General features: G+C 37.6%; 1 protein-coding gene across 1 annotated transcript in view; it reads left to right on the plus strand.

Annotated features, from left to right (window-relative positions):
- The window catches only part of PIK3C3 (phosphatidylinositol 3-kinase catalytic subunit type 3), a 134,991-nt gene that overhangs the window by 89,791 nt on the left and 32,398 nt on the right, over nt 1–12,802 (plus strand). The window contains exon 22 of the mRNA XM_045021739.1: nt 10,822–10,990. Within this exon, the coding sequence (XP_044877674.1) occupies nt 10,822–10,990 (169 nt within the window). The remainder of the gene's footprint in view (nt 1–10,821; nt 10,991–12,802) is intronic.

Here is a 12,802-nt window from a genome sequence, read left to right on the forward strand (position 1 = left end):
GACTTCCACAATTTGACAGTCTCTACCTGGGCCTTTTCCTTCCACAGGGAGGATGGACGAGAACATCACTTGCGCCTCAACCTCCTTTATCCTTCTTCCCAAAGCCACGTAGTCTGCAGTGATCTGCTCAAGGTCATTCTTGTCAGTATCATTGTTGCCCACATGGAGAAACAGGAATATTTTCTGTGACTTTTTTAGCAGTGTTTGGAGTTTGTCTCCAGAGCTTAAAAGGGACAGTGTCATCATGTACTCTTTTTTTTTTTTTTTTAAAGAATCCAGGGTTTGAGTAACAAGATTTATTTAAGTAAGCTCAATTATTTTTACTCTGCCATGTATTGTTTCAGTATTGTAAAGAGATTTAGTGGTAACTAACAATGTATTAATTACATTTAAAAGATGTCTAATTGTGTAAGTCATATACCTTATCTAATTTTTCCAAACTCAAAAGCCTTTCTGATACATTAATACATATTTTGCCAATTAATATACAATGTACCTGAGCCTATGTAACTTAAAATGTACATATTATGCTTCATTATTGTTTCTGTAAAATACTTCAAAATAACAGCATTGCAAGCGATTCCTTTTGCATGAGAATAGATATTGTCTTGCATCTCACAGAATTGAGATGCATTATAACCTGTCATTGATTCCTATACATTTTTAATTTGTTGCTTCCAATGCCAAGATCAGGCACTATGGCAGCATCTATGTAATGGGACACTTTGTCTTCTAGCAAAATATGCAGTTTCAAACAACATCAACCGATCATTCCTGCATCACAAATCGTTGCATTATAAATACTGATACTTGAATGCCATCAGTCAATATGCCCTTTGCTGCCTTAGAAAGAACTGCTAGTTGTAAAGCTGAATTGTAACAGACTGGATGGAACACATTTTAAAAGAGTAAAGTTCCCAGAAGTTGCATCTTTTTGAAACAACCAATCTTACAACTTTTGTTTCTTCAATTTATTGAAAGAAACTAGTTTTGGATGTTTTTTGCTTTTTCCCCTCCTTTATTTTATTATTGAAAGCATGGAGCCAGTCTGACTGTATCAGTAAAACAATTTGCCGTATGAATGGAAATAGACACTTCGGACCTGACTTTACCTGGGGGGCAGGGATAGCTCAGTGATTTGAGCATTGGCCTGCTAAACTCAGGGTTGTGAGTTCAATCCTTGAGGGGGCCACTTAGGGATCTGGGGCAAAAATCAGTACTTGGTCCTGCTAGTGAAGGCAGGGGGCTGGACTCAATGACCTTTCAGGGTCCCTTCCAGTTCTATGAGATAGGTATATCTCCATATATATATATATATTCTTTTTTAATTTTTACCAGCCGAATAAAGCATGCTCAGAACCTCAAGCACGTGTTTGGCAGGGCACATTGCTCTTGAGTCTAAGAACGTAATGAACTCAAGGATTGTACCAGCTGTGAACTTTGTGGAGTCTTACTAAGAATGGGCACCCCAGCCTGATTGCAGGCCCCCAGAAAATGGGGCTCTTGAACAGTTTCTTGTGCCTGATGCAAGCCCTGCAGTGTTCTCAGCTCTTCTTCATTGTTACAATTGGGTAGCCTAACAGAGCTCTTCTGAGTAGGGTGACCAGACGTCCCGATAAAATTGGGACTGTCCCAATTTTGAGGAGTTTGTCCCACGTCCTGACCAGCATATGTTCGGGATGCCATTTGTCCCAATATTTTGTTTCCTGGTCTTCGGCAGCAATTCGGCGGAGAGCCCTTCAGTCGCGAATGGTCTTCGGCGGTATTTCAGCGGCGAGTGCTTCTGTCTTTGGCGGCAAGGTTTATTACCCGCCGCTGAAATACCGCCAGAGAGAGAGAGAGAGAGACACACACACACACACACACTCCCGATATTTACCCCTTAGCATCTGGTCATCCTACTTCTGAGGATAAGACAAAGTGAAAGATAGTTGGACTCCAGATGCTCCCCAAAAATGCTGCAGGCACAATAAGTAGATTTCCTGAAGTTACCAAACCCTATTGTATGTAAAATAAAGAAACTTTAAAACATACTTTAATCATGATTTTATATAGAGAGAGAACATATTACCTTGTAAACATCTCCAAAACTAGGTTTCAGAGTAGCAGCCGTGTTAGTCTATATCGGTTGCATCAGAAGAAGTGAGCTGTAGCTCACGAAAGCTCATGGTGAAATAAATTTGTTAGTCTCTAAGATCTCCAAAACTAATTATCCTCCAAAACCCTTAAAACTCCTTTTCTGTTATGCCTACAAAACCACCAGCCTTGCCATTGTCCTGAGACCACTGCCTATCATGCTGACTAATATTGTCTCCTTGTTTTCTTGGATTCATCTGGCAGTAGCCATCTATCTATTGTCTTATCCTTAAATTGTGAGCTCTTTAGAGCAGGGGACTGTCTTACTATTCTGTGTTTTATATGGTGCTCAGCACAACGGGGTTCTGTTCCATGACTAGGGCTCCTAGGTGCAACAGTAATACAAATAAAAGTGCAGAATATATCTGTCTGGATCACCTTAAAATTTTTGTCGGTGTGCTGGGATTTAACATCTGCACACTGAATGAATTTTAACAATAAGCATATCACATTACAGTCTCCTTTCTACTTCACTATCCTACTCAGGCACAGACTGACTTTGTCTAAATTAGTAAAATTAGGACTTGCAGAATGGCATTGGTGAATTACCAGTGGTAGCAATGATGGAGAATTAGGAATTGTAATTTTCCAGTGGAGGTGCAACCAGCATTAGGGTTCTATTCCTTTCTCTTAGCAGATGAGACTTTTTAATGGTGACAACATAACTAGGGGAAATTGAATGCTACCATCCCATTTTCATGAGAGGAAGTTCCCTCTTTTGGCTATGGCCCACTTTTCAGAGCATAAATTTAGCTGCGTAATAAATATAGGATCCTGGATAGCAATCTTTCAAAATTACCATGGAAGCTGTAGTTTGAAACAAAATTAATGCCATCTTCAAAATTTAAATTCAGAGTCAATTAATTACCTTCCTGAAAATAGGGAAAGATGAATTTGGAGTAGTTTGAGGGGATTTTCAGCTTATTAAAATGTAAGAAGCCCTTTGGCAGTGTTGTTAAAAATCTAGTTTGCATTTGTGTGGTAACTTTCATTCAAGGACTTCCAAATACTCAAGAGGCTTTAACTAGTTAATCCTCACAACACTCCAGTGAAGTAGATAGGGGATGGATATCATAAGAAACAAAACACCTGCTAGTGAAATGTTTCTATCTGAAACTGCAGGGAAATCTAAATAGGTGGAGTGTAATTACCTGACATAGAATTTGGTCAGAGCAATGCTCTTGTAATAAGTGCAGTTGGATCTTAATGATCATAAATTAATGGGACCTACTTTTTGTGTCATATTAGCTCCTGCAGCTCCTTGTAGCATTTATTCAATAGTGAGTTAAAGAAAAGACCACTCCTTGTAGCACTGAGTTTTGCTTGGTGGTCTCCCAATTTAAGTGCTAACCTGGTGTAACCATACGTCAGTTGCAAGAATCTGACGAGGTGACAATGCTGGCAAAGTTGCCGGTATTAATGCTTGAGCATAGGGGGGGCAGTGTTTTAAAATGGAAGGGTTCTTTTTTTGCTTGTTTTTCCCCTTCAATCTACAGCCACAATTCTTCACCTACCTGTATTTATGGGGCTCAATGGATATCACTTACATATATAAGTAGGGGCCTACCAAATTCATGGCCATGAAAAACATGTCATGGATGGTGAAATCTGGTCTTTTGTGTACTTGCATCCTTTGTTATACAGATTTCATGGGGGAGACCAGCATTTCTCAAAATGGTGGCCCTGACTCAAAAGAGGGTTGTATGGGGGTTACATGGTAGGGGAGTCATGGTATTGTCACTCTTACTTCTGCGCTGTCTTCAGAGCTGGGTGGCCGGAGAGCAGCGGCTGCTGGCCAGGCACCCAGCTCTGAAGGTAGTGTCCCGCCAGCAGCAGCGCAGAAGTAAGGGTGGCAATACCATACCATGCCATCCTTACTTCTGTGCTGCTGCCTTCAGAGTTGGGTCAGGACCACTACAGATACAACACCATGAAATTTCAGATTTAAAGAGCTGAAATCATGAAATTTACTATTTTAAAAATCCTATGACTGTGAAATTGACCAAGATGGACAGTAAATTTGGTAGGGCCCTATATATAAGTATCTAATTTGTAGATGCAGTTTAATGTTATTCAGCTATGTAAATACTTGTTATACCACAAACAGATTCAGGTACAAAAATGAAGTCTTGGTTAGGACTGTGCAGAAATCAGGCGATTAAATGACCTACTTTTATAGATGGGAGAACGGACACAGATCTGTGTCCCAATGCTTCTTTGGATGGTGTTTGAGGATTTAAAATCCTTAATCCAGGAGAAGTCAAAGATAAGACTTAAAGATAAGAAAAGTATTTATATATTCCATGAAGAAAACAAATTACCTCCTAAAACTGGGAAATCAGAAAGGATATTTCTATTATCATGGTTAACTACATTTCCAGCTGCTCTGCATGGACTGACTTCTGTACCCATTCAAATACCTTTTGATTGGATGGGGCTCCATGTGGGTGGACTCCTGTATCTATTTGCTTAGATAGGAATAAAACTCTGATCTCTGGAGTCCCAGGTGAATGACTTAATCATCAGAGCATCCGATGTAAAGCTCTCAGAATTGAGCTTCCATAACAAGTTCAGAAAAAGCTGGATTAGTAGCTAGAGCACAGGTGGCGGTGTGGCCGTCAGAATAAATGCAGTTTATCACATGACAATGACACTGTATTTGGAAGGAAGGGAGTTTAATTGTATTCTGTAGAATATAGGATTTTTAAGTTGCCTTTAAAATAAATGTTTACTACAGTGTCCACACTGGTTCACTATTGATTTGTAGGGTGGGAGGGTTGATGCCTCTATCAGACTTCCAGTCTTTAATTCATACTGATTGCTCTGAAAAGTACTGACATGGCTCTTGAAAAGGTTTCTTTCCCACCAAATTACCTAACTTCCAGGAAACTTTCAAATAAGTGTTTACATGTTTTGTCACGTAGCATAAAAAACAAGGTAACTTCTGAAATGGGGTGCTGGTTTCCCCAGTGGACTTCAGCTGTGATTTTTAGCTGAGGGTATTTTCAGGCATTGCAATGTGTGTTGAGTCTGAGCAATTTAAAACTAGTGTATTGAGGAGTACCACTTTTGGAGGAAACTGGTTGATTAAATTGACAGGAAAGAATAGCTAAGATATTTTTGGGTGGCTTTTTTACACCCTTCCCTACAAATGTGTCTGGGTAAATAGTTATATTAAAAATTAAAGGACTGTGTAAGAACTTCACAACTGAAGTGGTGGAAACTCTGAAAAATAATGCAAACGTTTTATTTTACTGTGATTTTAGTACAAAAATGTTACCTAGATCAATGGGGAAAAGAATCTTTTACAAGCTGATAAAGTTTTAGATCAGTGTCATTTTATGCATTGCCCTTCTTGATTAAGTAAAGTGTTACCTTTCTTTCACAGCACTACAGGTATTATTTAGTTATTAGCTATTTGCAGCACCCATGGTGGGTTAGGTTTGTTCTGAACTCTTAATCACAAAAAAAAAAAACAAGGGCGGAGGAAATGGATGTTGAGAGCTGTGGGTTAGTGGTATGGACTTTGTTGTGTGAGAGAGAGGGCGGCATGGGAGCCAAGGGTGGGAAAGAAAGAGTGGAGGGATCAACCCAGTGAATTTACAGAAATGAGGGATGAAAGAGGTGCGAGCAGAAGACTAAGTGGCAGAAAAGTCCATGGAGGTTGATATACTGAAGGTTGCAGGAAGTGCAGGTGGATAGGCGAGTGAGTGTTGCTAACGTTAAATGGAACAATGGTTCTTTTGCTGAAACAGTGGATTCTGAAGTTAAAATGGAAGCTAGGGCTACCACAATGTTCCAGCTTTTTTAGTTTAATTAAATGCTGCCCTAGACTTTCCCCACTGTTTGTTTGATATGCACATCAAGGGTAAAATAAGAATGAGAAATGTACTAAACTGTGGTACTGTTAATATAAGGCAAAAGGCACTGAAAGGACACTTTCCAGTAAGACACATCTAGTTTGTCATTTCTTTAAAGTATCTAGCAAGATTTCCAAGTACAGATATTTTCCACCCTTAAATACTTTGCAACTTCACAGCCAGCATCTAGCATCCACTGATCTGGTTGAAGTTGGATAGGTGTTAATATCTTTGAGATGACCTGGGTGACGAGCTTTCTTCAAGGTCACAAAGCAAGCTGGTGGTAGAATCTGCTATAGAACCCCAAAATTGTAACTCCTTATCCCCAAAACTAATTACTTAGGACACTGTCACTGCTTTTTAAAGTTAGACTCCTCCCTCTCTTCCCTCATTGGTAGTATCTTGTTTTTGGACATTGGATGGTCACAAAGACAGGTCTTAATGTATTTAGTGTTGTGGAAGAGTTTTCAGGACCTAATTTAAAAAAAAATGCCATACTTAATTCAGAGAAAAACAATATACACTTAATTTAATTGAGCAGAACAGACTACTTAATCTTCAACAGTTTCTTATCTGTAGATTGCATTCCACAAAAAGAGAGCGCACACACAAAGAAATATCCTTTGTGGGAAGCTTAAAAATGACCACAGTGGACCAAATAAAGTGTCCACCTGTTAATATCCTGTCTTTAGCTTGAATCAGATATTTCAGCTGTCTTGGGGCCTAATTCTCCATTTCCTTATACAGGTATAACTTGTTTGATCCTCAGAGTGGTTACAGCAATGTAAGAGTGCTGAGTTAGGCCCATCTGTGGCACAGAATTATTTTTATTCAAGAGGACTCAGACACTTTGCATTATTGTCAGAGCTGTGGACTAATCACTGGTGCATTGGGAAGTGTAATTTGGGAAATTAAAACTATAGAGCACGGCGCCAGAGGATCTGAATTGTTTAAACATTATCTTTCATGGTTTAGTCCTGAAAACAGACTGTTTATTAAAAGTAAATTATTTGTATCATTAATTTATATAAACCTGTGTCAGCTGTTAAAATGTTAATCTGGTTTGAACTACATTTTTTTAGAAACAACCTAGTTACCTATGCAAATGTATTAATTAGCATCTCTTATTCTGTGTTTACAGCATTAAATACAAACATATTTAGTCACGAGAGTTTCTTTTGTTTTATCCACTTGTCTCTTGACTCTTCAAGGTGACAGGTTTGAATAAATGGACAGAAAAAAGAACCCCTCAAACGTTGTAGTTAAACATACTTTATTACTTTGATATATATCAAAGCCTACTTCTTTAAAAAACTAAGTTTATAAAAATGAACTTTAAAAAGTGATTCACTTCACTGGTCATTCACTTTATTGGGTCTTTCTAATTGTTAAGGAGGCTTTTTGAGCACCAGGCTCCTTACGGCTGAAAAACTAATGATTGTGGCATTTGCCAATTCCTGATTGCTTTGTATGCTAATTAAGCATCTTTGTGGTCTCTCTGAAAGCTGACCATTATGAAATGTATATATCTTGGATTGAAGTCCAGGCTCATGAGTTGTTCATCCAGTGATAAAGTATTCAGGGAGGCATGGCTTTTTGAAAATATTCATGGTTCTGATTTTTAAAAGTGGGCACCTAAAAGCTGTCAAAACAGGGCACTTTTTACATTCATAAATATGGACTCTGGAGCTTTAATTTGAGACACCTATTTTAAAAAAAAATCTTGCACATATATAATTTTGAAAAAGGCTTTCTAGATGTATATTCAGTGTATGTTAGGTACTGCATGTGGTGCAAACTGTATGAAATCATACTAGGTCTCTTCCATCTTGAATATACTTGGTTTTAAGGTCTTCCCTCTATGCCCTACAGTTCATCCTCTTGGCTGTTTCTGTCTAGGTTTTAATTACTGTAATGATGGAACTTTAACTTTTTCCACTGAGAAGCTATTCTGCTGGCTAATAGACTTCTGCAGAAAACCTTCCTCATATTCAGCTTAAATTTTCAAGATATGGACCTCCTCGGACCACTCTAAATGATTCCTCTCCCCTCTCTTCTTCCCACAGTACTAGTTTCAAAAGGTTCTAATCTCCCTTCATCCTGCTTTAGCCATCATTTAGGCAAAAACTCACTCATATATTGTTCTTCTAATGGTTTCTTATAAATCAAGTCTCTCTAGTCCATTAATCATTGTTGCTTTTCTGAACTACTTCCAACCTTGTTTACGCACTTGGGTTCAGTTTTATCGGAGATAGTTTGAACAAAAAATCATGAAAAATGTATTCGCTTTTTCATCAAAATATTGAGCAGATCTATCACTTGGACAAAATTGGGAGATTTTTTTTCCCCAAAATATTTTGCAAGAATACCTTTTTCCTAATGTGCGATTGACTTATGCGAGTTAGCAAGTAACAATAAGATAAGTATGACAGACCTCCTAGAAATTGAGAAGAATTAGAATTTATTCTGTATATATGAAAGGTTATTGAATAACTCTTCATTTGTAGCAGTTTACAAACTTTCTGATGATTTTTAAATGTTGACTATGTGTAAGTATTGGTACTTCATTGGCAATGCTCACTTTCCAAGGTGAGGTTGAGAGTTGTAATAATTGTTAGTACCACATGAGAGAGTTTGCATCTCTTGGTAAACAACCACATTGACAATGCTGTTCATTTTTTTTATTACAAACAAAATGTGTGAATAGAATTCTAAATTTGCATAGGCCCTGATCTTGCATAGATTTACTCTGTTCTTACAGCCAAAGGTGTGAAAAGGTCTGTCATGGTTCCTTGTAATGGCTCACAGCTAAGAGTGCCAAGTTCAGGTCAGATGTCAGAAATCAGGGCAGACACCCCAGACTGATGGTATATTGGATCATTAGATTTCACCTAGCCAATAACAAAAGTGTACTCCTGGATCACTATAGTTTTACCATGGAGCCACAGACAGTCCCCTTTAGGCTCTCCGGAGCCTACTTTACCACCCAGACAGACTGGATTTAATGATGAAAGGTTATTAAAACCAAAATTCACCTCTCTAGATTACTTCCAGCCCCAAAGGGCCAGTCACTTACCCAAAATATGCTCAAGATCTTGCCAAAGACAACGCAGTAGCCAATCCTTCAGTAAACTAAAATTAAAGATTTATTAATTAGGAAAAAGTAATGAGTTATAGCAAGATTAAAGTGAATAAAATACATTACAGGTGAATTAGGGTTTGTAGGTTCAAAATAAAAGCAGTGATATAGCAATCTGCTAGTCTCATAGTCTTTTCATAAATTCTCTCAGGGTTTCCCCAAAGTGGATATGGGAAACTCTGTCTTGTATCTGGAAAGCTCCCTGACAACATCCTAAAAGATCAAGAGATGACAAGATCATTCCCAAAGTCCAGTATTTATAGTTGAAAATAGCCTGCCATCTGTTTTTAGCACAGCATGTGTCTGTAGATTTCACTTTGTTGAGCCCGCAGCGCCCTATGCTTTGAAGTCAGTGTTCCTCCTTGCTGAGCAACTTTAGACAAATGAATTCACAACTACATGCTAACACACATTGTTCCAGGGTTAATTAAATATAGAGATAGCAATCACAGGTAAACTTAGTGTAAATGTAATTAACGGAACGTGTGCCATGTGTGACAACATCTTCCTTTGTTCTATTCTAACAAGTGGATACAATAGCATTAATATTTCTTCTGATCCTACGGTTATTTACTATAGCGCATGCATAATAGCAAATAAGCAACAGGATATAGCCAAATTTAACAATTCAGTTACACTTTATAAGTTGATTGGTTTGCAAATTACAGTGCCTTTTCACATTCCTCTGAGGTTCACAGACAGGTGAACCACCTATTGCTTTGAATCTAAGATGATTTCCCTGTGTCACAAAGTGTTTACAGGATCAGGGCCATACATATTTTTCAAATCTGGAACTGATCAGCCTAGGTCTTTAGTAATATTGGAAGGAAAGCCATTTGGGTAATAATCAAGATGAGGTAATAACTGCATTTTAGTACAAAGAAAAGTAAATTACTAAATGGACTCTTAGATGAGCTTCTAAATATACTTTTAAAATTCGAATTGTAGCACTAAACTTTGGAACATTTTCAGAGTGAACAGCGTTAATTATATACATGGAGTTTAACCACATTCAGACACCTGTTAAAGAATTTACTTTTCAACAGCTTCAAACCATTTTGTTGGTCAGTGATTTCAAGTGGGATCTAAATCTTCTGTTCCATACTGTGGCGTGTGAGGCTTATCTTCCTCCCAGGAATCACAAAGCTGTAGTGTTAAAACAATACTCTTTACGGGGAGAGAGTGAGCAATCAGTGGTAGAACTACAAGCAATGTAAAATCTACATTAAGAGTATTTTCAGTTAGTGAATATACAGTTGTGGAATAGATTATCACTAATCCCCAGAGTTTTCTTTAAAATTACCATCTGATATCTGTTTAATGGCCTATGTAAAATAAGTTCTATCTCAGTTTAGTTACCCATGGGCAAATGTCTATATGGCACAACCTCAAGTGGTGCACACACTGGAAACATTGGCAAAGATGCCAATAACTGAATGGACCTAGGAGGCTAGCTTTCAGCTCAAACAAACATAATTTGGAATTGAGAGAATCCAAAATCTGAATGCTTAGAATCTACAATGAAGGGCATTCACAAAGATACTTGGATAAAACTTTGAAGTGTGGTTCAGTTAATATCTGCTGATTGATTTTTAAAGGCTAGCACCAAGACTTTTATTTTTTTTACTGTATTAAACTTAATAGTAGAAAATAAAATTACACATTTGCATTTTTCGCCTAATACAGGTAAACTGTTTCACATCGATTTTGGTTACATTCTGGGTCGTGACCCTAAGCCTCTGCCTCCCCCAATGAAGCTGAATAAGGAAATGGTGGAAGGTATGGGAGGCACTCAGAGTGAGCAGTACCAGGAGTTCCGTAAACAGTGTTATACAGCTTTTCTACATCTCCGCAGGTAGCAACACTATTTCTGTGTTAATTGCTTGATCAACGGTGTGGGGGGTGCCTTTTTCCCCCAAAAACATGAAAACGTATATATACTCCTATTGGTGTCCACGATGCTATAAAGAAGAGAGACTAAGGGATGGGAATTCTTGAGTTCTAATCGCACTTTTGGCACTGACTACCCTTCTGTAGCATTTGTCATTATAAAGTATCTTCTGTCCAAAGATCTCAGATTTCTTTAATTTAGTTTTGCAACACTCCTGCAAGATGGTAAATGATGATGTATTCAGGAGATGTGTTCTTCTGTTGCTTAGCAAATCTTGGAATGTTTTCTGGTTAGGCAAACTGGTGTCTTGGGTGATCATTGATGAAATACAGAGCCTTTCAATTTTTGACCACAGCTCCCAAATTCAGATTAGTAACAGCCAAACACATGTATCCTCTGTTGGCTGGTCAGTGGACTTCGTGAGTTGATTTGGTAATCTTAGTCCTGTTCCCGCAGAATAAGTATTCACTTCTCAGAATTCACTATCAAATGTTGGCAATAGTAGAATCTTCAAAAAGATTTGACCAGGCATAGAGACTACCACAATACCTCCTTGCCACTAGAATGTCCTCTTTCAGAGTTCAGGCACAGGATAGGAGAAGTTTGCATTGCCATTGTCTGTCTTGTGGACAAATAAGACTTTTGCTTTCCATTGCTAAGCACCTTTTACCATGCCCTACAAAATTCAGTTAAAATATGTTGCCTTGTTTGTCCTTTGGGTGGCAGAATGGCTCAGTGTTGCCCTCCAGTCCTGTTACAACAGTGAGCAGGTGAACAGTTTCTCTATTTGCCAAGTGATTCAGGAAGTCTTCCATGGAGATATACAAATTCCACTTCAGTATCTGGATTGTCTAGTATAAAATACTCCAAAGCCTAGGAAAAAAAGTATATTGAACAATGATGATCTTAGAAAGGAGGCAGACAAGATAATGTGAAATAATTGCTGAAGAAATGTAAAACGTCTTCTGTCTTATTGAAAGGAGTAAAAAAGTAACTACCTTTATAAACTGTCATAGATAATGGATTAGCAGCAATTCAGTACAATGAGAAAACAAAGACAAGTTATTAATCAGCAGCCACAATAACTCCCATCACTCTGGAGAATAATCATGAAGGGATTAACCTGTGTACTCTGCATGCAAAGTATAAGTCAAAATTGTTTGAGAACTGAAGTTATTATACAAAATTTACTCATTTCCTATGTTTCCATAGATTCTTTAAAGAGATGTAAATTGATGTTCGCTATTTCAATGGAAAAAGCTTTTAAATTTCTTCAAGATTATCCATTGAATTAACTAGTTAACACAATGATTGGCAACACAGGACATACTTAGTAGCATGGTGTGCACTGATCCAGTAATTTTTATACAAAATTAGTATTTTAAAATATTAGTTTAAATCCTTAGGATTGTAGTTGTATTTGAAGATACTTTATTTCTTCAGTATATGTACAGTTTAATGTGAAAGTATTTTTATTATACAAATAAAAATATTAACTTGCTATTCTAGATAAATCTGTCATGTTCATAGAAGTTCTTAGGCTCTTGATGTGAAAGGCATAAGGACTATACTATATGGATCTTAATAGCACATTCTTAGCATCTGTGACTCAAAATAACCATTAGCAAGAATGTGCACTTACAGAGAAAGCTAATGGATTAGAGAATGGAGGACTAGGCTGTTGTCATTGTGCAGGCTGGCATAAACATGTTTTTGATACACTGACAGTTGTATAAATTAATCAGGTTATTTAACCTATTTTTTGCTTTTTAGCCA

This window comes from Mauremys mutica, chromosome 6 (assembly GCF_020497125.1).
Source record: "Mauremys mutica isolate MM-2020 ecotype Southern chromosome 6, ASM2049712v1, whole genome shotgun sequence".
Lineage (NCBI taxonomy): Eukaryota > Metazoa > Chordata > Testudines > Geoemydidae > Mauremys > Mauremys mutica.